Genomic DNA, 27,681 nt, shown 5'->3' with positions numbered 1-27,681 from the left:
ACAAGTCTATGGTAGGCATGGTGGTTACAACAGTGAACAGTACGCTAATAAATACAGACTCTGCCCTCAGACCTATTACTGTTTTGGCTTTGGTTTTGTTTGTTTTTTTTTAAGAAATTGAAGAGTGATATAAACTCTGTCCACAGCAGAGTTACCCTCTAAAATCCTATTTTATATTTTCCCAGGTGTTAAAATCACAAGATTCCTAAAACTGAGCTGGTACACGTTTCTACTCTGGACACTGGTTCAAGTGTTTCTTCCCCTCTGCCCAATATTCAGAAGATACAGGCTGAATAATACAGACAAAACCAGTTGTAAGTTGAAAAATCAAACTGGATTTTATTAAAATATACATAAATAACCCTTATTTTTCTTTATTTCATCAGTTTGGGGAAGTTAAGAGGAAATTGAGAGGTAACAGTACTGGTGTAGAGAAATGAAGGCCAAAAGGGAGTCAGGGAAACTGTATTCCAGCCCAGACCTGCCAGCCAGCAGCCTGAGAAAGGCATTTAGTGTCCTCGGCTGCATAATGAGGTGGTTGGGATATATGCTGTCCGGGGTCACCTGCAGCTCAAAAACTCTACTGTCCTAATCCTGTCCTAATTATTAGGAGCAAATGCTACGGTTATGTATTAACTACAGAGCAGGTGTTCACAATGAAAAGTAAATGACCACTGAACTCATAGGAATACTTTTAAGGAAGACAAGAAGAATACAGAAGGTTTCTGCTTTAAAAAAATGCATTGATGTTACTGTTTTATTCACACTAACTAGAATATATACACAAAAAATGTGTATCATATGTGGCTTTCCAAAAATTCTATGTTCCATGAGAACTATGTAAACAGTGTAAAATGTTCCTACTGCATAACAAAAGAAAATCAGCATTTCCACGTAGTATTAGGAAAATATTTAGATAATTTGAAGTTACAGTAAAACAAAATATCACAGAACAGTCTTTTCATGAAATAGAGTTATAGTCTAAAAGCCAATACAGTTCATACTTTCAAATACTTTGGTAGAAGTGAAATTAATACAAAGCAAAAAAACCAAAATCCAAAAAAATTCTCCTGTGGTTCTCACACTGATTGGAACTTCAGCAATGAGGCGACTGCACAGCTACCTTAGGTGACAAACGGAAAAACTTCTCGTTTGCTCCCCACTGCTGGTGGCAGTGATGCTGGGGGAGCACCTCACAAGTCTTCTGTGAAGTGCGGAGCATCTCACTTCCTTCCACAGCTCTGCTCTCAGCAACAGCCTGGAAGGCTTCTTAAAGACAGCAGTTCGGCTTGGAACAGAAGTGATCTTGGTTACTTCCGCTAACAGATACAAATGACCCCGCATTAAAGCAGCTCAGAACTATAATTCACATTTAAAGTAGAACATACATTTTTTTAAAACTGTATTATTATAGTTTCTCAAGAAGTCCATAGAACATACTACCTTAATTTTAAAAAAATGCAAGTTGAATAGCCCACTGACAATAGTTTTTTAAGAAAGAAACAACCGTCTGCATGCTACAAATATTTCTTCATTGATATCACATATTACTTGGACAACTGTACAACTAAACTGATCTGAGGAGTTTTTAACTGCATCATTTTAATACTTTCTTCTTCTCATCTACACAGTCCAAATGTGGTCCTGATTTATTTCACCGTCTTTTTGTTCTGTATGTTTTCTTTTCAATGAAGCCCTGCATCGGAGAGTTACAGCAGAGTAACCGTCGGTGAACCACATTCCTGTCATCCATCACAGGAGCAGGCCGGGGATGTCCTCTGAGGACTTTCTCAGCAATGTAATTTATACTCTGCAACTTTCTGTAAAGACAAGAATGTCTTTAAAAGAAGAAAAAGAATCCTCGGTCAGCTTTACAAACTTATAGTAATAACACAACAACGCACTGTCGTTCCTTTCTGAAGTAAAAGAACAAACACACTGTCAAGTGCCAAACAAACATTGCAAACTGCCTCTGAAGAACAGCCTGCGAGCACAAGTCCTCAGACAGGCCTTCTGGAGGGATGAAAGGGCATCAGGGAGTGTTTGGTGAGATGAACTAGCCTGATAACCTTCATAACAAAATGAGTATAGAAAATAAAAGACAAAATATAAAGTGAATTATCTGTTGGGTTAATCTGAGGCTTTTTAAAGAACAAACTTAAAAAGGGTTAAAGGGCAGAAAAAAATTATTCAGCAAAATTGTCTATGCTTCAATGAACCAAGTATAGAAGGATTGTTAATATTTTAAATTAATTATTTTATAGTACCAGCGTAACATTGGGCACTAACTTCTTGCCTAAATTTTATAACCACGTATAAGAAGTAAAACAATTACAGTGAACAAATCATGTGTGAAATAAAAGGTTCTTCATTTTTCATATCAGATGTATCACAATCCCAGGACTACTACTGTTTGGACTTTGTTTTGCTTTGTTTTGTGCAGAGAGAATGTCAGGGGAACTTAAATCATTTCAAAGTTCATTTGGAATAATAGCCAAGAACATAGTATACCAAGAACTTGCACTGCCAGATATTAAAAACTTTCACTGATTCTAAGACAGCATCAATTGTAAGATGCAATATTGTTTTATGTACCATGCAAAGAAAAGATGTCCAGGGTATGGAATCTAAAAGGAGACAGAGACCCTCACAAAAAGTGGGGATACCAAATGGCAACAGCCTCAATGAGGGGTTAAAAAAAATAATAATAACAACGCTTCCTCCAGAAGAGAAGGCAAGGAAGCCTGCATACCACTTCCCTGACAACAGGAAGAGGGGGAAATAATTCCTTGATATTTGCACTGGTACCTCCACCCCAACCTACCTACAAATTCTGTGCTCTGAGTTCACAATACCAGCAAAGGCCAAGAAAATCTCAAGCAGAGATATTAGCTTCAACAGACTCAGACCGGTAGTGCCCCCAAGTGACTAGCAGAAGAAAACTCAAACCCTCTCAGGGAGAACTCAACTTCCATTAAGGCAACAGCTGATTTTTAAGATGCACTCCATATTTAAAGATACTAAAATGTGGAAAATACATAATATGAAATCAGATAAATCAGTTATTTCTCTGGTAGGCAGATAAATAACTCAATAGAAGAGATGTCAGAAAGCCAAGAAAACAAATATTGGGCATATGATAAAAAAAAGGTCAAACAATAGCACATGATAAAAACATCAAGCCAACGACAAAAGGGTACACTGTTCAATATATGGCACAGGCAAAAAAGATTAACTATTTAAGAAAAAAGTTCAATCCCTCTCTATACCATATCCTTCTAACCTATAAAGTTAGATGAAAAAGCAAAACCATATAAGAACTAAAAGAGAATATATAATTATCTAAATAATAATTAATCTTAAAAGACTGACCTACATATTTTTAAAACATGCTCCCCACCCCACCCCTCAAAAATCCAAAGCATAAAAATAAAAGGCAAATGTCAAACTGGAAAAAAAATTTGCAATGACCAAAGGTTAATACCCTTAACTGTCATAATTATAAATCAACCAGAAACAGAAATACCCCACCCCACACCGCCAGAAAAATGCACAAAGGTCAAAAACTGGCAACTGATAAAAGTAGAAATGGCCAATTAAATTACATTAAACATGCTCAATTTCACTAGTAATAGAAATGCAAAATAAAACAATGATATAGGGCTTCCCTGGTGGCGCAGTGGTTGAGAGTCTGCCTGCTAATGCGGGGGACACGAGTTCGAGCCCTGGTTTGGGAAGATCCCACATGCCACGGAGCAACTAGGCCCGTGAGCCACAACTACTGAGCCTGCGTGTCTGGAGCCTGTGCTCCGCAGCGGAAGAGGCCGCGATAGTGAGAGGCCCACGCACCGCGATGAGGAGTGGCCCCCGCTTGCCACAACTAGAGAAAGCCCTCGCACAGAAACAAAGACCCAACACAGCAAAAATAAATAAATTAATTAATAAACTCCTACCCCCAACATCTTAAAAAAAAATGATATAATAATTTCTAGCTATCAAATTAGCAAAACTTTAAAAAAAAACAGTAATACCTAGTGTGGGCAAAAGGGTGCAGCACTCATATGGATGGCATATATATGGATGGCCGCTATGAAACTTCAGCAACCTTCCTGAAATGCAACTTTACAACAAATACAGATGAAAAGCTTTTTTAAAATGTGACTATCCTTAGATCTAACAATGCTACATCTAGGAATTTATGCCAAGCAGTCAGAGATGTGCAGAAAGTATGTACAACTACATGTCAGAATTATTTATAACAGTGAAAAGTTGGAAAATCACCTAAGTGTGCAACAGTGGTAGATAAATTAAGGATTTTAATAAATAGAACTATAAAATGAAATATAATGCAACTATTAAATATCCATGTATCTCTGAAGCACTGTTCATACTAGTAAAAGATTAGATAACCTATAGGCCCATCAGTAAGGGACGGTTAAACAAATTATGGTGTAACAGTCAATGGAGTACTATACAATCACTGAAAAGAATAAGGCGGCTCTTTTGTTCTGATATATATCCTTTCTGCCTGAGATGATCTTCCTCCCCCAGATATCCACCTGGCTCACTTGCTCAAATGACATTCTATCAGTGAGGATGTCCCTTGCCATTTTATACACAACAGCAGCTTGTTCCCAGCCCAAATGCACTCCCTCTCGTCCTTTTCCTGCTGCTCTATTTTTAACCATCCGGCACACTTCCATTGTTTATTTACAGTCTGCCCTCCCCCAGAGGAAAGAAGATCCTTGAGGGCAGAGACTGTTTGGTCCACTGCTGTGAACCCCGGGGCGTAGACACTAGTACCTGGCACTTAGTAAGTAAGGTGCTCAGCAAATGATGCATGGATGATGGGTGGATGGATGGATGAGTGGATGGATATGGGAAAATCTCAAAGATACAAACATAAGAAGCGTGTCTTATTTTGCTAGTATTTGTCTTTTAAAAAGGAAAAAAAATCATGTATGTGCTAGAAGGATACACAAAACCTGGAACGCTGGTTGCCTCCAGGCAGGGACACTGGGGAAGAAGTGTAAGAGGAAGAGCCCTCTCTTCTGTCACTTCTAAAAGGTGAAACAGGGACCTGGTGTTCCAGTGGATAAGACTGGAGTTCCAATGGGTAAGACTCCACGTTCCCAGTGCAGGGGGCACAGGTTTGATCCCTGGTGGGGGAACTAGATCCTGCCTGCATGCTGCAGCTAAGAGTCCGCATGCTGCAACTAAGACTCAGCACAGCCTAAATAAATAAATAAATAAATATTTAAATATTTTTTTAAAAAAGGAAGAGTCTCTTCCTAAAAAATAAATAAATAAAAGCTGAACCAACTGTATGCATAACCCACTCAGAAAAACAAAAATGGTAAATACACACACACCCCATGTTGTAGGCTAAGGTGGAAAAACTATACAATATACTCCCAAGTGGAAAAAAACAGGCAAAAAAAATAGCAAATAATATGAAATACACTGATGAGGTGGATGGACCTAGAGACTGTCATACAGAGTGAAGTTAAGTCAGAAAGAGAAAAACAAATACCGTATGCTAACACATATATATGGAATCTAAAAAAAAGAAAAATGGTTCTGAAGAACCTAGGGGCAGGACAGGAATAGAGAATGGACTTGAGGATATGGGGATGGGGAAGGGTAAGCTGGGACAAAGTGAGAGAGTGGCATGGACATATATACACTACCAAATGTAAGGTAGATAGCTAGTAGGAAGCAGTCGCATAGCACAGTGATATCAGCTCGGTGCTTTGTGACCTCCTAGAGGGGTGGGATAGGGAGGGTGGGAGGGAAACGCAGGAGGGAGGAGATATGGGAACACATGTATATGTGTAACTGATTCACTTTGTTATAAAGCAGAAACTAGCACAACATTGTAAAGCAATTATACTCCAATAAAGATGTTTAAAAAATATATAGGAAATACACCAAGACTTAGAAAAAGCTTAGAAGGATTAACTTCTAACACTTTTAGTTAGCAAGATTATAGGTGATTTCTGCTGCTTCTTTTCTACATTTTTCTAAAGTTTCTGTATGAGGCACTATCGTTTTATAATTTTTTAATGGTTTTTGAAGCACACAGAGCACTTGTTTAGCAGAGGGTCGCAGCACCCAGATCCCAGGGCACAGTGACTCCCTCCCAGCGCTGCCTCAGTGATCCTCATTGCGTCCCCCATCCCAACCTCTGGGTCACCACCCACTGGGAATCTCCTCACTCCTGTGATTCTCCGACCTCATCCTGCACTGACCTCTCGCTCTTTTCAGTCTCTATCACCTCCCTTAGCTCCCTTGTCTTTCTCCTCCTGTCTTAAGTCACCTGGCAAAACCCTAATCCTAGTAAACCCAATTATCTCTTACTGTGCACCTCAACCACGTAGCAGCACATGGCCGGAGAAAAGTCAGGCGGTCGTGCCAACTGTACTCACTTCAAATTTATGACCAAAATATCGAATGGGCACTCAAGCCTGCAATACACTCCTACCACACTTTGCTGGTAAATCCCTTTCCCCACACTCTGAGGGGAGTGTACTTCTGCTCCCCTCTCTCCTCACGTCTCCCACAGCCCTTGACCGTGACCTGACTGTCACACACTTAGGACAGGAGGCCAGAGAACCCCCGTCTACCCACCACCGCCGTTACCCACTACCCATACTGTGCCCTCACTCTCGGCCTTCCTCCGGTCCCATGGAAGAGGCAGCCCTGCTCTTTTTCTGAGACAAAACCCTTCGATGTGCCCTGGCCCTACCCCCCACTGACTTCTCAAGTCTTTCCTCCAATAATATCCCCTTTAGCTCTTGCATTATCAACTTCTCCCTCAATACTGGATCACGGTCGTTAGCAAACAAACGCACCTTGATATCATAAAATGTCTCCGTCTTACCTCTGTTACCCTTCACAGCGCAACTCGTTCCTCTGATCCCTTGCCTCCCCTCGGCCCACTGAACCTCTGCCGTGATATGAAAACAGCTTTGCTCACGGTCACCAATGACGTCCTGTGTCCTCTTCAAGCCAGTGGCCAATTCTTGGTCCTCCTCTTACTCGACCTCTCAGTGGCATTTCACATGGCTGACTGCTCTCTCCTTGAAACAATCTCTCAGCTTCCCTGAGACCACAAGCCCCTGGCTTTTCTTTCACTTCCCAGACTTCTCTCTTGTCCACTGACACACTCCTAAGTGACCTCATCCAGTTTCTGGCTTCAGATGGCAAGTATGTGCTGATGATTCTAAGGTCATTATTATCTTCAGACTAACATCATCCACTACCGACTCTCCATCCCCACAACCCCCAAAACCCTGCTCCCCCAACAAGCCTTCCCAGGAAAAGGTACCAGCAACCACTCAGCTGCTCACATCAAAACCCTAAGGGCCGTCCTTAACTCTTCTTCCCCGCACTGCCCACACTGAACTCATCCGTAAGTCCTGGACATCGCTACCCCCGCACTAGCCCTGAGTTCAATCATCTTTCACCATCCCTATCACTACACCCCTAGTCGGAGTCACCACCAGCCTCTGACCTGCTGTCCCTCCATCCTTGCCCAACAGCCCACCCTCCACCCAGCACCCAAAGCAATCTTTCTAAAGTATAAACCAAATGATGTCGCTCCTCTTCTTAAAAACGCCCAGTGTTTCCATTATGCTTAGAACAAAACGCAAACGTCCTGCCAGATCCCTCGCAGTCAGGCCCACCTACCTCTGTCCTCTTCTCCCCTCTGGCTACGCGGGTCTGCTCTCTGTCCCTCAAACACAACACATCGGCTCCCATCTCATGGCCCTGGCATTTGCCCTTCTCTCTGCCTGGACTCTTCTCCCCGTATCTCCAGGTGTCCACCTCCTTCTCACCGTTCAAATTTCAACTCACATATCATCAGCTTGGCAAGGCCTTCCCTGGAAGCACCCCCAGTCACTCTCAACCTCTTCCTATTTTGTCTTTTCCACAGAACCTATCAAAAGCTGACATTTACTTGTGAATTAGAGTACAGGCTTACTGTAATCTCCTCCCAGCAGAAGGCAATTTCCTTAAAGGTGAGAATGCAACCTCATTTACCACTTATCCCCAGGATGAAAACTGGCGTCTGGCACACAGTCGGTGCTGAATAAATATCTGTCAACCAACTGAATGACTATTTCATAATTGAAAATCTGGACTGAGGTAACTCTTGACATTACATTTAGTTTATTTTAATATTATAATATCAGAAATGCTGAGAACTGATAAAACTGTATCAAAAGTCTGATTACAAAATGGCCTTTTATACCTCTTACCTACTCTGTTAAGGTCTTCTAATACACATTAGGAAATGACCTAAATGTCCAGGAACAGGAAGCTGGCTAAATATGATGGGGCATAGCCATACAATGGATTCCTATGTAGCCATTAAAGAGAATGAAAAAGATCTACACAAGTTACTATGCAAGCTGTACGGCTGATCGACAACATCAAGCTGCAGAACAATACAGTCAATGAGATCCTTCTGTTTTGACATGAACACGTATTTGATTGGACACACGCACAGGAAAACTTCTTTAAGAAAATCCTACTAAAAGTGGTTACCTCTCCAAAATAGAAGGTGAGGACTGCACTTATCAATTATGATTAAAAAACCAAAAAGTGCCAGGAACTACTTTTGATTTCAGCAATCTAGAGCTCACCACTTTGCATTTCACTCTATCAAAGGCTATAAAAGTTCTAACTTTTTAAAAAACACATTATCTATTTTTTGAAGTGATGTATAATCTAGTGAGGAAAAACTGGCATCAGTTGTCTCAGGAGAACAGTCAGGTTACAGAGTGTGGCCAACTTGCAGATTGGTCTATGCATTATAGGTTTAACCCCCTTCTCTATTCCTTCCCTCGATAATGACTGGGAATGCTTAAAATAAAACCTTTACAATCTTTCAAGCAGTTTGGGGTTGAGGGGGGGACATGGGACATGTGACACAGGCTTAGTCAACAGGCGTGAGTAAATTTTTGGAGATGCTTCTGTTTTCCTAATTAAGATAGATATATATAACCAATACCACCCTTTCTCACCTTCTTCATGCCCCGAACGCAGATGTGATATCTAGAACTACGGGAGCTACCTAATAACCACAAGGCAACAAGAGCCAACAGGCAGGTGAAAAGATGCAAATGATCTAGTGACATCGTTCAATAGATGAACCCTTCCTGTTATGTATGAAAAATAAACCTCTGTTTTTTTAAGGTATTGTGAGTTTGGTTCCTTAATGTCTCTATTCTGAATTTTAAAAAAGAAAGAAAGAAAGAAAAACACTCAGAGGAAACAGAAAAAAGAAAAAATTATAGTCAACATCAACTCCATAAAAGAGGCTTCAGAATGAAACATTCAGAATTTATACACACAATAAAGATAAACTCACACAGTGAAGCTGAAGTCCAATCAATGCTGGGGCTGTTCTGGACTAATGCTCATTGTTCGATAAATTTCTTTAAGTAATAACAGGGCAGTATCTTCAGATTCCCTATTACAAAGAAAAGCACATTTACTTAAGAGATAATTAGAAATTAACCTCTAGGACTTCCCTGGTGGCGCAGTGGTTAAGAATCCGCCTGCCAATTCAGGGGACACGGGTTCGAGCCCTGGTCCGGGAAGATCCCACATGCTGTGGAGCAACTCAGCCTGTGCACCACAACTACTGAGCCTGTGCTCTAGAGCCTGTGAGCCACAACTACTGGGCCCGCGTGCCACAATTACCGAAGCCCGCGTGCCTAGAGCCTGTGTTCCGCAACAAGAGAAGCCACCACAATGAGAAGCCCACGCACCCCAACGAAGAGTAGCCCCCACTCTCCGCAACTAGAGAAAGCCCACAGGCAGCAATGAAGATGCAGCCAAAAATTAATTAATTAATTAATTATTTTAAAAAAGAAAGAATTTAACCTCTATGCATAAAGATGGAGAATGCAGCTTTGTTTCTATTCAATTCTACCTAAGAAGGGCAAATGAAAATAAAGTAGTGTAATCTCAGAGCTGTCCTTAAAAACTGGATGAATACCAATCAGCTCCAAAATAGCTATGCCGCAGTTCTCCTTGGTGACGGAGGATACACAAAAGGATGGCTTTCAAAGTCCCTACCATTCCCATTCTGTGAAAGGCATCCCTGCCAAAACGGTGTGCAAGTACCAAAGGCCTTTGGTCAAAGGCAGATGACATGCTGCCATCTTGTGGATAACTAAACTAAAGGGGGAAAATACTGATTTTGAATATATGGGCATTCAAATTGCAAATGGTAAATCAGCAAGAACCTCACTAAAACCGCTGTATGTGCTGCAACGTGAAGCCCACATGAATGTTATCCAAGATGAAAATACTTACCAATAGCATAAGTGACTCTGAAGAGCGAAAAGATATTCATTAAAACTCTCTATTGGCTTTTCTTGAAGAACATAGTCAATTCGGCGGCCTCCGTTTAACATTCCAACCTTTCCTAAGTAGTCCTCATCCTTGGAAAAATCTGGACTTTCAACAGTCTTTTCTGCTAGAATTTAAACCATTTCAATATCAAAGTCAATCACTTAATCATTATCCTTTGACTTTAGTTGACCTTCTGGGCTCAAGAGAATATTGCTTGACACACGTAGCAACCTGGGGAACTACCAGGCTCACTTCCCATTCCTCCAAAGAGCCAGGGGAAGAGGGGCTGGTTCCCCGAGAGAGAGGAGAAAGAGCCAACGAGCCGACAGAAGTTTTGAAGAAAAGGGGTGAGAGAGCATTGTAGAAAGAAAGGAAATAGAATTAGAATCTGAAAGAATCAAAAACATCATGGCACAACGACCTGACATTACGTGTACAGTCTACAACGACACAGTACAGTCAGACATAGTACCGGGAGAACATTTCTCACAGGGGGTCATTCAGATGCCTGAATACTAACTTAGTTCTCAACTCTGACATTCCACTCTGGCCTTATAAATCTCAACAAAATTTTAAGCCTGCAGAGTAAAAAGTTCAGCAACTATGAGCCCAAAACCTAGTAAAAAAAAAAAAAAAAAAAGATGACATGCATTTTGAAGTACAGTTTATCCTAACTGATTTTCCTTTATAGGAAAAGCCTCTACATTTCAGCAAAAAAGACTACAATGGAAAACCATCATCAAATAATTTATGTGTGCTATGTTCACAAATATTTGTACTGGAAAATGCCTCAAATGTCAAATTTACCTTCAACTACTTGCTTTTCTTCTTCTTCTTTGATTTGATTGGCTACCTTCTCCAATTCTTCTTGCAGCTGAGTTGAAGAGGTATGAGCACGGGCAAACTCATTTAATGTCTGCCAAGCACTTTTCAGAGAGCTAATGAAACCCTGCTTCAAATCAGATCCCATACGAGACAGACTTTCTTTCAACTCTAAAGAGATTAAGATGACATATCAAGTTATTAGTTACTGGGTTAAATTCTGCACCACAAAACTTAAAACAAAAGTTATACTATTCTCAGACAGGATAAGACCTCTTACTCTTCTCTTAAATGTCAAATATATGGAGTTTCTCAGCCAAGAACTTCCAACGTATTAAAATGTTTTGAGGAGTCTTATTCTGTCATTTTTTTTAACAACTAAACTTGATCCAGCCTAAACCTATACATTTCCTCTCTCCAAAAAAAAAGGAGTTCAAATACCATAAAAATGTAATAAGTACATTTATGTGCTTTTTTTTTTACTGTAAGTTAAAAAATGGGCCCACAAGGTTAAAAAGATGATTGTTTTTCTAATACGTATCGGTGAAATGGTTTTGAGAATTTGAGATTCTGATATAACCACAATTTAAACTTCTAATTTAAAAATGAAGAAACTCCTGCCCCTTCAGCTTTTCTGTTTTTGTCTAATAAAAAATATATGAATTCATAGCCTTAGCGTATCAAATTTCTCATTTAACTTCAAAAGAGTTAATTGTGTTTATAAAGCATGGTGCAACGTTAGAAAAAAAAGGAAGGTATTTAAAATAAGAGGGCATGATCACTGTTCCTTCTTTTAAACCTATGGATAAGAAGTACTATACACCATTAATAGGCATAAAGAAACCTAAACCCTACTTGGAATTATTATCAATCCATTTTGTTTAATGAATTTTTTAAATAGGAAAAGTTTGTTTAGTTAGCAAGGAAAAAACAGCTTGCTTGACTTATCATCAAATTTTTATTTCTTGATGGTTTGGTCATTAGTTCAAAAGTTACTTTGCTTCCCAATTCCAAAAACTATAACCAAATTCTATCAAAATCTATGCACCTCATCAATTTATTACCAACTTTCTCCATTCCTTATTATGTCAACAATTAGAATGTTATCAAGGAGAAATCATTAAGGAGAAGGAACTCATTCATAACTTTACAGCTCCTGCAAATAATTAGTAAACATGTTCTGAACAATGGAGGCATTTAAATAAATAAGAACTTAGTGTTAAAATTTTCATAACTCATTACCAATGACAGGAAGGACACAATTCATTACAAATGACAGATTACAAAATGACAGGAAGGAAACAAGTTTTTATAGTATTTGCTTTTTACCTAAGTGAAGTCTTTTTCTGCCTTTGTGATGTGGAATGAGAACTGCTTTTAGGTCCAAATCTGGTACAATCATAGGTTCTAATCTATATGCCACCGGATCAAGCTATAAATAGAAGAATTAGAAATCTATGAAAAGCTGTTTTGAGTTATATATCTTAGTTGAGTGAGAAAACAGGTATCTGGCAAACCAGAGATTTTGATTTTCTTCTCACACCTTATTCAAATACTGGTAATTATAAGAAGACTTTCAAGTCTGCGGGTAAAATTACTTGGCAAGCAAAGCAAGAAAATTATTTCCTTGAACAAAGGCTTTTTGGTAGAAAAGTTTATCGGAAAGTATCAGACTGTATTTTTTAGGTCAGAGAGCTGAGTTGTACAAAAGCAAAATCAGTATTAATTCCTAAGAAATAAGAATCTGAGAATCTATTAGGATAAAGAGGACGGGTGCTTCGTCGTCTTCAAAATAGAAGTAAACACAGTTCACTCACTGGATGATAAATATTGAAGAACCCTTTGCAGGTAGGAAGCCTGTAGTTCTCATCTATACTATCCACTCCTCGAATAGTGAGAAACATACCAATTGGAGATCCCAAGGCAAAGAAAATCTCTGGTTCAAAGTCTAAGGAGCTGTAAACAACAGAAACCTAGAAAGGATCAGAAAACAATGAAAGATGGTCATTCCAATGTCATGTAATACAAAATTCACAAGTTCAAACTGGAACTGCACTTAATTAAAAGCGTCCCAAAATAGATGATGCCCCTCAAGGTGTGGCTTACAGCGCTGATAACCAGTCACGGACAGCTGCTGCTAGCTGCAAAGGACCAAAAAATTTCCTTTTGAAATCTTTACATACTAATACATCCTCTGACTATACTTTTACTTACTGTATAAAGAAGTAAGTAAGAAGTAAGTAAAAAGTATAAAATATATAGTGTACGGAAGTATTATATTTATTTTAGTTATAAATGTGGTCAAAACTACAGACTCTAGAATCAAACTGCCTGAGTTTGAATCCTGACTCCACTCCTCACTGTGTGACTGACCCTGGCCAAGTTTCTTAACCTCTCTTGCCTCCACCTCAGTTTCCTCATCTATAAAATGGGGATCATAACAACGCCAAACTCATAATGTGGTTGAAAAATAAATAACCTAATCCACATAAAGTGCTTAGCATATTTTAAGCATCCAATGACTGTTACTTCTATTATAACTATCACCCTCATTCATTAGGCATGTTTCTTTCCATTAGAAATGTGAGGGTAAGCTGTGACAAAGTGAGAGAGCGGCATGGACACATATACCCTACCAAACGTAAAATAGATAGCTAGTGGGAAGCAGCCACATAGCACAGGGAGATCAGCTCGGTGCTTTGTGACCACCTAGAGGGGTGGGATAGGGAGGGTGGGAGGGAGGGAGATGCAAGAGGGAAGAGATATGGGAACATATGTATATATATAACTGATTCACTTTGTTATAAAGCAGAAACTAACACAGCATTGTAAAGCAATTATACTCCAATAAAGATGTTAAAAAAAAAAAAAAGAAAGAAATGTGATTTATCCCAAAAGAGCTCTTGTTTGGGGGAAACCTCTCAGTTCACTGAGAACTGCCTAGAGTGAGAGAAAGCACCCACATTCGGACAGCACTCTATAATTTACAAAGCTCTTTTGTTTGTTGCTCAGTGACAGAATATGAGTCTTCATCATTTTACTATCCTGAGAATGAAGAACAATGAATGGCATAATCCAAGTGCATGACAGAGGTCCACTGAGAGCGAAGGGCATGGCAGGAACCCTCGTGCCCACTTATCAGACGAAGACAGTGAAGCCCAAATAGGTGATGTCACTTACCCAGGAGCACACGTGAGTGGCAGAATGAGGATTTCTAACTCCAAAACCAATGCCCTTTCTACTAACTAGGCTGCCCTTCTAACAAAGTCTAGACTTCACATCCCTTTGTTTGCCCTTATATTTGCAAATTCAATAGTTTCTGCTACTGATGAGGGCCACAAAATACTCTCAAGATTACGTATCTTCCCCCAGTTCCAGAAAAAAAAAGAGAAGAAGAAAAAACAAAGTTAAAAAAAATTATAAACTGGAAAAAATATTTATATCAAGGGGCCAATATCCTTAATATATAAATTCTTAACTATCAGTAAGAGAAAAGCAACCCAATACAAAAATAGGTAAACCAGCACCTCACACACACAAAAAAGCCTAAAAAATAGGTGATAAAACATCCAACCTCTCTAGTGCTCAAAAAAATACAGTGAGATACAGTTATCAAAGATATAAATGAAATACTAAAAAAAAAAATTAAAATCTATTTTCATGTAAAAAATTATTTCTTTAGAAGAAGTTACACAAGTAAGAATACTACATATTTTTAAAGGAGAAAGATAATATCAGTACTAGTGAGGGAGAGGAGAGAGAGGCAATCTTATAAACTGCCAGCTGGAGTACAAACTGGCACAACCTTTCCAGGGGCAAGCAGCAATAACTGTTAACATTCTCATGTGTACGTCCTTTGACCCAGCTATAAATACTTCCAGTTATTTAACTGAAAGAAAGAATAAAAAATGTACACAGAAAATTGGTTTAAAACTGTTTATCACTGGATTGCTTAAAAGAATGAAAAACTGCCTACATGTCCAACATTATGGGTTGAATGTTCCCTCCCAAAGAGAAATGTATCAGTACCTCAGACCTTACTTGGAAATAGGGCCTTTACAGCATTACAGTGGGCCCTAAATCCAATACGACTGATGTTATTATAAAAAGGAGAAATTTGGACACAGAGACAGGCATGCACAGGAAAGATGATGTGAAGGCAAAGGGAGTGTGCCATGTGAAGATGGAGGATTGGAGTGATGCACACAGAAGCCAAAGGACGCTAACAACTGCCAGCAAACCAACAGAAGCTAGAAAGAGGCAAGGAAGGATGCCTCTATAGGTTTCAGAGGAAGAAGGCCCTGCTGACACCTCAGTCACGGAACTGTGAGACAGTAAGTTTCTGGCGCTTAAGACTACCCAGTTTGTGATACTTCGTTATGGCAGCCTATTATAAAATAGGCTTTGTATTAGATGATTTTGCCCAACTATAGCCTAATGTTAAGTGTTCTGAGCACGTTTAAGGTAGGGGAGGTTAAGCTATGACGTTGGGTAGGTTAGGTATATTAAATGCATTTTTCACTTTGGATATTTTCAATTGACAATAGGTTTATCAGGACATAACCCCATCATAAGTCAAGGAAGATATGTATGGTGTTCTAGTATTTTCCATTTTTGTTAAAATATTTATGTAAATGTATGCTCAAATAAAAGTCTAGAAGGCCTTGTTCAAACTGCTAATGGTGATTAGTCCTGGTTAAGAGAATTTTTTTTCCCCTCTTCTTTTGCTTAAATCAGTATTTCTTGGCTTTCTGGCAATGAATGATGCACACTGTGGATTACCACAACAACACTTTGGGTAACAAAGGAGATGGCATGTGACCTGGGCTGGGTCAATCAAACCATGCCCCATTCCCCAGGCAACAAGAATTGGTCCAGAATGGACTTGAGACTCAAGGCGAGGTCAAATAAAATCCCTCCCTACAAGTTTCCTAACTGGACCTATCAGGGTACATTCCTTTACCTCTTATGGTAATAAAGCTATAAGGAGATGAGCCCAGAGTCACTGACACCCACCATTCCAGGTTCACTGGAAGAGAAGGCCAACTCCCAGGGAGAGGCAGGCGGTGAGAGTGTCCTCATGGCGCGGAGCCCCTGGTTCCACAACTCTGACACTCCAACCTTCACAGGTAGGTGAAGAAATACCTGCCTTTAATTTGCTAGAATCTGTTCAAGTTTGCTCATGTTTAAAAAAAAGACATTTTTAAAATGCAAATTTTGGGCTTCCCTGGTGGTGCAGTGGTTAAGAACCCGCCTGCCAATGCAGGGGACACGGGTTCGAGCCCTGGTCCGGGAAGATCCCATGTGCTGTGGAGCGACTAAGCCTGTGCACCACAACTACTGAGTCTGTGCTCAAGGGCCCGTGTGCCTACAGCCCATGCTCCGCAACAACAGAAGCCACCACAATGAGAGACCTGCACACCGCAACGAAGAGTAACTCCCGCTTGCCACAACTAGAGAAAACCCATGCGCAGCAATGAAGACCCAACGCAGCCTAAATAAATAAATAAATAGATAGATAGATAAATAAATAAAATGCAAATTTTATGAATGAGTTAGGCTTAAAAGCTTGAACAGGCTATAGCAAACATCCAATAACATTTCCTGCCTTCTTTAAATCAGTCATGAACTCACTTAAGAGAACGGAACCATAAAAACAACTATAAATATACTGAAAGTAATAGTCTAAAAAGATTTTAATACTTTTAGCCATTGAGAAACAATATATCATTAAATGCAGCATTATCAACTACTTGGTAGGTTTTTACAGGAATATTTCCCCCAGGGAAGAATTATGAGTAATAAAAAACATAAGTTGAAGGAATGCAGCAAGCATCTCTCACAGAAGTTTAATTATATCCTGAAAATAATTTTCTAACTATCACCACTTCCATTGCTAGTGGCTAAGACACTAATGTTATAAAATTATGAGGGGTGAAAAATATTGAATAAGGACAATTTCAAAAGCTAGGTGATATGTTCAGTACACATTCAGTCCCTCATTTCGAACATTATGAAAGAAGCATACAATTTTTATTAAGAGAAATTCAGTTTTCTCCCCCCCACCAAAAAAGACTGTTGAATAAATATTTAAAGAATCTAAAGCTAACCCAAAAAATACAGATATGTGATTCCAACATAAAATGCATGGCCCAAGTCAATATGTTAACTTACCTGTCCAGTGCCAACTTCAAAAGACTCATAATCAATGTGCACAGAAGAAACGCAAACTCCGAGTGGGAGTTTCCTCTTGGACTCATTAGATTCTGAGGGAGGAGAAGCCATTTCTTTAGCTTTCTGAGCACTTTCCTCTTGTCCTTTTGTCGAAGCAGCCATCACTGCCTTCTTTTCTGATGCTTTCTTCTGTTCCTGTGAAATACCAAATTTTCATAATAGAACTGAGGGGAAAAAAGTTATCAGCTATCACTATGAAATATCTATATCAATATTAAGGAATGATTAGCAATTTCTTAGGCATAATAATGGTATTGTGATTATGAGGGAAATGTCCTTTTAGACATACATACTAAATATTTAAGGAAAAAAATACCATGATGCCTATAATCTACTTTAAAATTCTTAAGAAAAAGAAAATTAAGAACAAAAGCAAAATGTGGCAAAACAGCTACAGTTAAATCTAAATATTTGCTATTAGTATATTCTTTGCTCTCCACTTTTCTATGTAATTTAAAATTTTACTAAAGTTTTTAAAAATGCCAATTTCTTCCTTTGTGATCTCAACTTTAGCCAAATAATTTAGAAGTACTTTATATAACTGTAAAATATATACTTCCTATAAAGACGTGTAACTTAAGAGAAATTTATTCATTCAACATCTTTACACCATTAGGTCTACACGGAGCCACTGACAAATTTTCCTCAAAAGCATTCTGGGAAGAACAGATAAACACATTGTGGTACATTCATACAATGGAATAACTACTTAGAAGTAAAAAGGAGTAAACTGCAAATAAAACAACAATTATATGAATTTCAAAAACACTATTTTGAATAAAAGCAGCTAGATACAAAGGAGTGTACAGTGTTGGTTCCATTTATATAAACTTCTAGAACAGGCAAAACTATCCTATAGTGATCAAATTCAGAATAGTAGTTGTATGGGAGGGGGAGTGGACCAGAAAGAAGCATGAGAGAACTATCTGAGTGACAGAAATGTTCTAGTTCTTGTTTTAGCTGGTGATTACAGAGGTGCAAAAATTGTCAAAACTTACTGTAGTGAATACTCAAGATCTATGCATTTCATAAATAAGTAAAGAAAATCTTTGGGAGCATCTACAGAACAGGCGTACCTCTGTAGTAATGAGATAAAATCTGCTCGGGTGGGTTTATGATCACACCCTGATACAGCAGCAACAATGTCAGGGGAATGTGAACAACCATCATGGTGGATTCACGGGTTTCACTGGCCCTCATTCCCCAAGCTGTGAATGACTGTGTTAAGTCTCTGTTTAAATAGCTATTGACAGGAAATTCCCTGGTGGTCCAGTGGTTAGGGCTTGGCGCTTTCACTGCCGTGGTCCTGAGTTCAATCCCTCGTTGGGGAACTAAGATCCCTCAAGCCTCATGGCGCAGCCAAAAATTAAATAATTAATTTTTAAAAAAAAGAACAGCTACTGACAGTGCCTAAACAAAACAGCTGGCCAAACTGGTCTTGTCTATTAATAAATTCCAAACACCAGGAAACCTGGAAACAAGTCCAACTGGTTAATTCAAAGGCAATACAGAATAAAGAAAACTCTCCACCAGCCAGCTGGGAACCGATTCCACCGTTAAAGTCTTGGAAGGCTTCGTTATCTCGGCCCTTTGGAGGAACCACAAGATTAAACCTAAAACCCAAAATGAAGAACATGTTCAAGGTTCTTCAGTTTAAATTTGCTTTCTCACTTGGAAGTACCTCCCATTATACTCACAGAACTTAACAATCTAAATTGCTAAGAGAGCTGTCTAAACAGATCCTAAACTGTCCTACTGCAAACTGCTGTTCTGTTTCCCCTCCTAGACACATGCAATAACTTTAAAACAAAGTGAGCCAAAATACACATACTCGAGTATCAATATTCCCAGCACTAAAAATTATTCCTTTTCAAAGGAAAATGAATAAGATGGTTTTCAAAGGGGAAAGAAAAGCTCAGGTCACAAATATTTGACCTCTTTATTAAAATAACAGGCTAACTAACTTTGGTTCCATTATTTCGGTTACACTAAATCAATAGGACGCACCATTTTATCTTATTATTGATCGGGCAGCACCTTGTTAACTAGGAATAACAGAGCAATCAATGGCAACACGGCTGAGAAAGTTTCATGGTTCATCCAGAGGCAATTATTTTTGAGTTTAAAAAATAAGATGACTTTATAGTTTTACTCCTTTCAAAACATTCTTAAAATGCCATTACTTATATATCCAAGCTACTACAGGAGCCAAACCAGGCTCCTTCTAGAGATTTTTCAAGAACTATAGAATACTTTTCCACTTTTTTTCCTTTTATTTACAAAATAAAATCAGGGACAGATGTAGGACCTGGAAACATAGCTTCTCATTTGTTCTTTTTGTGTTTTTACAGGCCTGTGCTTCACTGATGTGCGCATGGAGATGAACATGTTCACACTTGGAGAACACAGCCTGGTGGAAAGGAACACTAGCACGCTTGTGTCCTGGTTTTGGTGTGACCACTGTGCTCACCAGAGATGTTGCTTCTCAACTCAATCTTCATTGTTGCCTTCAATCAACCATCAAAAACACTATTCTGTGTCTAAAATGTGTTTTGAGTTGCACCTTTCTTTTCCATTTCCTATTACAACCCTATCATCTCTCAATCAGTCACTGCATAATTTCAGTGACTAGGCCCGGAGATTCCTAACAGCCTCTAGCTTCATCCCCTTCCAACTCGATCCCCGCACTGTAACCAAGTGAACTCCCTAAAACACCAGCCCAGTCATGGAACTGCCCTCATTGCTCCACTGACCTACAGCAGTGGTTCTCACACCATGTCCCCTTAGAACTGAACCAGTGGCTTACACTGCTGCTAAAAATGTGGCCCAGTTCACACACACACACACAAAATTAACATAAAATTCAAGTTGATAATAGAATTGTCTCAACTTTAAGATTTGCTCCAATTGTTTTTTCCTTTAGTACTCCGTTATCAGCCAGTAGGCCCTAGCCAACAGCAAAAGACAGCAAATATTAATGGAAAAACCAGGAAGGAATCAATATGTCTAAAAAATCATTATAAGCACATTTGCTCATGGTTGAAATTTTATAATGTGGCTTACAGCACATAGTTTTAAATTTTAACATTTCTGAAGTAAAAATTAAACTTTAGACTAAACAGATGATTTGGTGCTAAATCATAATTTGTGATAAAAATTAGTAAGTAAGTAAGCATTTCATGATGTTAGGTTAAAAGCACCATGACTTTCACAGCCATAAAAACGTGTTTGAGGACCACTCCCTCATAACTGAAATCTGCCACATCTGCCATTCGGGCCCTCGGGACCCTGTGCTCTACCTTATTCTCAGCTCAACTGCTGTTTCCGCTGCAGAAAGACACTTGCCCACTCCCGGAAGCCCATTTCCCCTGGCCCTACCCTTCCTTCAAGCTCAAGTACCAACACCTTGGAGAAGTCTTCTCTCACCAACCCCAGCCCCTTCTCTCCCGGGCAGGCCTCACCTGGCTCTGACAGGCCAAGCAGCACTGATGCATCATCTGTGGTCAAATCTCTCCCCCTAACTAGACAGCATACCCTCAGTTCATCTCCAAATCCCAAGAACTCAGCACATGCCTGATCCAAAAGATATACTCATAAAATGCAGAACAACTCAACTGCTTAAGCTAATCATAACAAATCAGTCCTATGACTTTACAGTCATATTACATATAAAGAAGTGGCATATGTTAAGTTCCAAAGAAGTAACACAAATTAAAGAACCACCGAAGTTCAAAAGATGGAAGGATCAACGAAGACCATGTTAATACAATAAAAATAAAACAGCCACCCTAAGTGCTACCTAATCTTTCTAAGTATACAGAAAATCTCTGTAAAGTTAACTTAATGAAAATTAAACGAGTTATTCCCAATAGTTTTATTCTTTTGAAATGTTTTCTAGTTGCCGCTATTATTGCTCTGATTTGGATTGTTGACTTTTGCTTTTTGGTTATTAATTAATGAAATGTATCCGTGTTCCTTCTTATCTCTAGACGGTGAGAAGGACTGGGAAGACAGAAAATGCGCTAACATTTATTGGATGATAAGGTACACATGCATTACTTCATCCTCACTGCAATCCCATAAGGAAGGCATTATCACTCCCGTTTTATAAATGAAGGAAACCATGGACCAGAAAAGTTAAGCAAATTGCTCATGAATATGTGATTAATAAGTGGTTGAACTGGGAATCAGGGTGACCAAGTCATCTTTTTGTCCAGGACTTACCCAGTTGTTGCACTGGGAAATTCCCAAATACCAATTCTAATGCTAAAAGTCCTTCATCCCGGAATTTGCTCAGCCCCAGGAAAACCAGGAATTGGCATTTAATTGGAATTTGAATCCAGTTCTGGCTGACTCCCAAGTCAGGCCTTCCATCAACTCCATTACTGTGCCCTTGGGCAGGGAGCACAGTAGCTGACCTAACCATGATGGTATTAACAAAAACTTCCAAAATATAAACAAGCTAGTCACAGATGAGTTTTTTCTTTTAGGTACAGAGATGAACTTTACCAGTTTGACTGCTTTATGTTTTACGAAGTTAGCTATCTTCTTCCTGGGTCCAAGGGGTATCCCCATTTCCTTCAGGTCATCCACTGTACACATAAGCTTTAAAAGAAAACAAACAAGCACATTAATTAGTCAATCTAATGATACATGAACTGAAATTTAAAAAAAGGAAATTATGAAAAGAAACCGTATCATCTAAGGCAACCAAATATCCAATTTGTTTAATTTCTTTTTTTTTTTTTTTTGCGGTACATGGGCCTCTCACTGTTGTGGCCTCTCCCATCGCGGAGCACAGGCTCCAGATGCGCAGGCTCAGAGACCATGGCTCATGAGCCCAGCCGCTCCGCGGCATGTGGGATCTTCCCGGACCGGGGCACGAACCCGTGTCCCCTGCATCAGCAGGCGGACTCTCAACCACTGCGCCACCAGGGAAGCCCCATTCTTTTAATTTTTAACAGAAAATACATGCGTGTTGTACAGAATTCTTTCCTCATACACAGGAAAAACAATTTTAGATAAAAATGAATCAAACTATCATCAGTACCTATTTCCCCTCATCCTAACCACATAATATGTTAATATCAAACCCTTAATATTCTTGCCAAACTAATAGGTTAAAAAAACCTCACTGCACTTTTTTGTTTTAATTATTTATTTATTTATTTTTGGCTGCATTGGGTCTTTGTTTCTGCGCGCGGGCTTTCTCTAGTTGCGGCGAGTGGGGGCTGCTCTTCGTTGTGGTGTGCGGGCTTTTCATTGCGGTGGCTCCTCTCGCTGCGGAGCACGGGCTCTAGGCACGAGGGCCTCAGTAGCCGCGGCACCCGGGCCCAGCAGTTGTGGCTCGCGGGCTCCAGAGAGCAGGCTCAGCAGTTGCGGTGCATGGGCCCAGCCACTACACAGCATGCAGGATCCTCCCAGACTAGGGCTCAAACCCGTGTCCCCTGCATTGGCAGGCTGATTCTTAACCACTGCACCACCAGGGAAGTCCCTCACTGCACTTTTAATTTATATTTCTCTTAAGAGTTTTCATATGATAAGAAGTCATTTGCTATTTTCTTTTCTGAAAATCATCTGTTCATATTCTTTGCCTATTTTCCTATTGTGTTGATGGTCTTTGTGTAACTAACTTATAGAAACTTTGAATAATAAGAAAATAAGCCCTTTGTTTATAATGTGTCTTGCAAACAGTCTTCTTAACCTATTTTTGGCCTTTAGATGTTGTTTATGCCATCCCCTGCTATGCAATTTTTTTTCCTTTATGGCTTCTGGGTTTTATGTCATACTTAGAAAAGCCTTCCCAGATTATTAAAAAAAGTTCTCCTGTTTTTTTTCAATTTTTTTTAAACGTTTAAGCCTCTGCCTTATCTGAATGCATTGTGATGTAAAAGTGTTTAAATCTTATTAATTTTCAATCTCATACACAGGAAAAACAATTTTAGACAAAAATGAATCAAACTATCATCAGTACCAGAGATTCCATATCAATCTTTTCCTTTTCAAAAGTGCTAATGTATTCAGAGAGGCTAAGTGCTTCCAGAGTTTCTTGCAAAGTCAAGACTTCTTCATTTTCAACATCAAGGTCACAAGACTCATCCAACGTCAGCTTTGGCTCTTCAGGTATCTTTTAAAAAAAAAGTTGGGAGAACATTACAAAGTTCCCATAAAATGTCTTCTGATCTATGGAAAAATCTTAATTCTGTCCGATACACAAATCATAATTTTTGGCAGTTTGCTATCCAAAGTTTGAATATTCTGAAAAAGTATATAAACTTAGTAAATCACGCATGCTCCCATTTCCTACAATAATTTACTTTACTTCACATTTTTTAAAGAAACCATAAACTGTCTCTCACATTTAAATTTATAATACATAAGGAAGACGAGTGAGAAACTCAAATAATGAGCTCTATGATTCCATTGCACTCCTAAAGCTCAGGGTATTTTGTTACATAGAATCAGTTCAGATTGTGGAAAACTCTTCAGCTCCAACTCTTAATCTAGAGGTCAATTGGGCCATACCTGCTTTTCCTGAAAATGTGGCTGCTTCACAACTCCATTAGCAACAGCTAAAGGCTCAGGAGACTTTGATAAATTCAAATCTTTTTGATTAGACAGGATGTCAAACAATATCAAAGAACCTTAAAAAAAAAAAGAAGGATTTTGCTTTATAATGTACTAGGTGCTTTTATAACACTAAATATATTCTCCTCCTTTTTTTTGTTCAAAGTCCCAAGCAGAAGTCACATAAAGTTAGATGTTAATCAAGATCTGATAATTAATATTCTTGTTTTACCAAGTAGTAGAATAAATTAAAATATAAAGCATTCCTAGGTAACATGAAAGGCAAATAAGGCAGAATGTAAACTCAAAGCATTTATTTCTACCCTTTATAAAACTTAAAATCTATAATTCTAAATCTTGAACTAACAATGTCACCCACATTGAAAGCAGTGATGACTCAACAAAAATTGTATTTAAAATGTGGATATTTGGAAGTTTTACCTAAACTGTGACCAGCAACAGAGACCCCTCCTTTGAAGTCTGGATTCCGACTCATGAAGAGTGCATACAGACGGTTTATCTCCAACCCCACTTTCTCCACAATCCTCTGACAGTAGATGGGGCTATTGTAAAATAAAATGTCTAGCAAGGTTTCATTAGTAAAGTGACGAAACCGACCAATACTTGGTAAAGTGATTTTCTTAATATTCCTGTTTAGAAAGAAAAAGAAGTATGTTTAGTCAGTAAGCACCTTAAATTTATCGGTTTTTAAAAGTTTCAATTTTGAATCCTGAAAATACACTAAGTAAAAAAAGATCCCACAGACTAATTATGAGTTGATTTTATAGACAGTTACTGTAAACAAATCAAGATAAAGCAAAAAAGTTCTCATTTGTGCCTATAACTATACTATGAACTTGGGGATTCTCTGAAGTTATCATATAAAGTAAGGCCAAAGCGAAGATTTTTAATTCATTTTTAAAGAGGAACGCCTACTCTTCCATTTTTCTTCCAGTTTACTGGAAATCAGGATACCTGACAAAAATTGTGGGTGGCCAGGACAATAGAGAATGTAGCAAGAAGTAAAAAAGGAGCTTAATGGAATGAAAATCCTGATTTGAGAATGGCCATACTTCAGGAATACCCACAGACAGAGAAAAACACCCCCATAACAGGGCCTCACATGGAGAGAATAGAATGTTTGTAGGGTTAGTTTTATTAAAGCATGTGCCCTGAAACATCATGACGTTCACTAAAATCCAAGTATGTCATTAGCCCTGTGTCCCCGGCATAAATATTTTCTAAATCTGTGCTTCCCAACTGGAAGCATTCCAAACTGAGTGGAGGCATTTTTAGTTGTCACAGTGCCTGGTAAGTGCTGCTGGCATTTAGACTAAGGATATTAAATGGCCTACAATACATACAACAGTCTTACATGACACAGAATTGTCCTGCCAGAAGAGTCTCCACTGAGAAACAATAATCTACATCAGTGGTTCTCAACCAGGGGCGATTTTATCCCCAGGGGACATCTGGCAATGACTAGATACATTTTTGGTTGTTAAATTAAGGGTAAGGTCACGCCATTCTTATCTAGAGGGTAGAAGCCAAGGATGCTGCTAAACATCCTATAGTGTACAGGACAGCCCCATGTGTGAACCACTATAGATTAGTATTTTAAAACCAGCTTAAGTTTCTTAGATTCTCTTAAATATTTACAATAGGAATACACACATACATATGTACATATATACGTGCATGTGCACACACAAAGTAGCACATAAACTTAAGTGTTTAATCATATGTCAGAGCAAGTATATAAAGCCTTTAAGTGTATTTGTTGAAGTCATAATAAACTACTTTATATTATAGTTTAAAATTTGAATTGAAGTTTGACTAATCTGAAAACCAAGCTATCAAAATCCACAAACCTGTCAACACCTGTGGCATCCCCACCCAAGGAACTATGCCAATGAACCGGAAGGAATTCCACTCTGCTTACTTTCCGATCATCTAAAGATTTCTTGAAATGTGTCTGCAGCAATTTGAGAGAAACCACCCTAAAATCATCCACTTAAAAAAAAAAAATCAGGGAAGACAAATTAGCTTGATTAAATTTTACTAGCTTGATTAAGTAGTTAGCAATTACCTCATTTATGCCAGTATTTTTTATAATACAAACTTTTCAAGAAAAAAAAAATTGACAAAATTAGTCCAAAAAAGAAAAAAACCCAACCTTTCGGAAGTTCTTGTTCATGTTTCATTATTTTACAGGAATAAATAAATGACTGAAAAACATTAGCTCAACTACCACTACTGGGAGGCAGAGATACACTGTGGGTAGACTCTGGAATCAAATTACCTGCTCCAGAACCTACAGACTGTGACACAGGAGAGGTTAACTCATCCTCTGGGCCTCAGTTCCTCACCTAATAGTAAAGATTAACAGTAACAGCACCTATACCCCAAAGGGTTATTGTGAGGGTTAAATGATACAACTCATGCAAGATACTTGGTACATACCAAGTATTCAATAAATACGAACTATTACTAAACCAGGCAGAGTCACAGTTCCTTTAAACAACTTCTCACAACTAATTCAGCATAAATCAGTTCAACGCACAGGTGTTCCTAGTGGGTGGAAGTGCTCAGGCAGAGGCTGTCAAAAAGGCTAAATTATTTCCAAGATCCCTTCTAATTCTTCACAATCTAGGATTTTATGAGTTATAAATGTCATAAGAGCAAATCAAGTACAAAGTAGTATTGCCCAATGATCATTTAAATCTCCTCTCACAGTCCCTCAGCCAAGAGTATACAGCTGGAAACCATCTTAAAAATGAAGGTTTAAAAGTTCTAGTAGTTCTCCAATCATTTCATGAAATAAAGTGATTAACGCTTACCACATTCAATAATGCTTCTAAAGCGCAAGTCACACACAGGTCCAATGCCATGCACTATGAACACCAAATGGTCAACCGGAGGCATTTCCCCTGCAAAAGAAAGAAAGAAAGACATTCATCCATGCGTATATACATACATACATACATACATACATACACACACACAAGCTGGGGACTGTTTAGGTTTTCTTAATTGAATAGCAATATTCAATCCCCCTTTTGTCATCATAAACTTGCTAAAATCAGATGAACACAGTTCAAAGTCCACCTTGGCAAATAACAGTGAACTAGACCAAGGAGTGGAGGAAGCAGGCCATTTCTGATCCCAGAAGCTATGAGCCAATGACGATCATCAGTTTTGTACCTGTAGAGGCTCCATAACCTTGTAATTTCTTCAGAACTCCCCAGGGCACTAAGCCCCACATGGAGATTCAAATTCAATAAAACTTCAAAATCTTTTCCCAAAATCCTTCTCTTTGTTAGATTCATACATACTATACATGAACATTTCCAAGTTAAATCTACTATTTTACTCTGGTTATTTCATACAGATTCATAATATGAGTACATTTATTTCCAAATCCTGCTCACTGCCTGTTTTTATAAATAAAGTTTTATTGCAACACAGCTAGGCCCATTTGTTTGCATACAAATGCTTCCACACTACAACGGCAGAGTTGAGCAGAGATACAGCAGAGTCTGCATGGCTTGCAAAGCCTAAACTATTTACTACTTTGCCCTTTGCAGAAAAAATTCACCACTCCTGCACTAAAGTAATACAAACTAGTTGAGGCATGACAAAACAAGCCCAAAAATATTGCCAAAAGCCTAGTTTCAACAAGCAAAG

At 38.7% G+C, this 27,681-nt stretch overlaps 1 protein-coding gene across 3 annotated transcripts in view; it reads right to left on the bottom strand.

Moving 5' to 3' along the window:
- Positions 1 to 312: 312 nt before the first annotated feature.
- SEC23IP (SEC23 interacting protein) overlaps positions 313 to 27,681 on the bottom strand; it is a 46,678-nt gene continuing 19,309 nt past the window's right edge. The window contains exons 7-19 of one of the 3 annotated variants that reach the window (XM_082601676.1): positions 26,835 to 26,924; positions 25,866 to 26,007; positions 24,436 to 24,644; positions 23,953 to 24,071; positions 23,402 to 23,554; positions 21,937 to 22,032; positions 17,368 to 17,562; positions 13,011 to 13,166; positions 12,523 to 12,625; positions 11,179 to 11,364; positions 10,333 to 10,495; positions 9,380 to 9,481; positions 313 to 1,838 (exon numbers count right to left, since the gene is read on the bottom strand). In XM_082601676.1, the coding sequence (XP_082457802.1) occupies positions 9,400 to 9,481; positions 10,333 to 10,495; positions 11,179 to 11,364; positions 12,523 to 12,625; positions 13,011 to 13,166; positions 17,368 to 17,562; positions 21,937 to 22,032; positions 23,402 to 23,554; positions 23,953 to 24,071; positions 24,436 to 24,644; positions 25,866 to 26,007; positions 26,835 to 26,924 (1,694 nt within the window). In that variant the 3' untranslated portion in view covers positions 313 to 1,838; positions 9,380 to 9,399. The remainder of the gene's footprint in view (positions 1,839 to 9,379; positions 9,482 to 10,332; positions 10,496 to 11,178; positions 11,365 to 12,522; positions 12,626 to 13,010; positions 13,167 to 17,367; positions 17,563 to 21,936; positions 22,033 to 23,401; positions 23,555 to 23,952; positions 24,072 to 24,435; positions 24,645 to 25,865; positions 26,008 to 26,834; positions 26,925 to 27,681) is intronic. The other 2 variants (XM_082601675.1, XM_082601677.1) reach the window with 2 other exon arrangements.

The sequence above is a fragment of the Mesoplodon mirus genome (assembly GCF_964341445.2).
Source record: "Mesoplodon mirus genome assembly, chromosome: 2".
NCBI classification, from domain to species: Eukaryota; Metazoa; Chordata; class Mammalia; order Artiodactyla; family Ziphiidae; genus Mesoplodon; species Mesoplodon mirus.
Note: the sequence above shows the minus strand (reverse complement) of the source record. Positions and strands in the feature narration are given on the sequence as shown.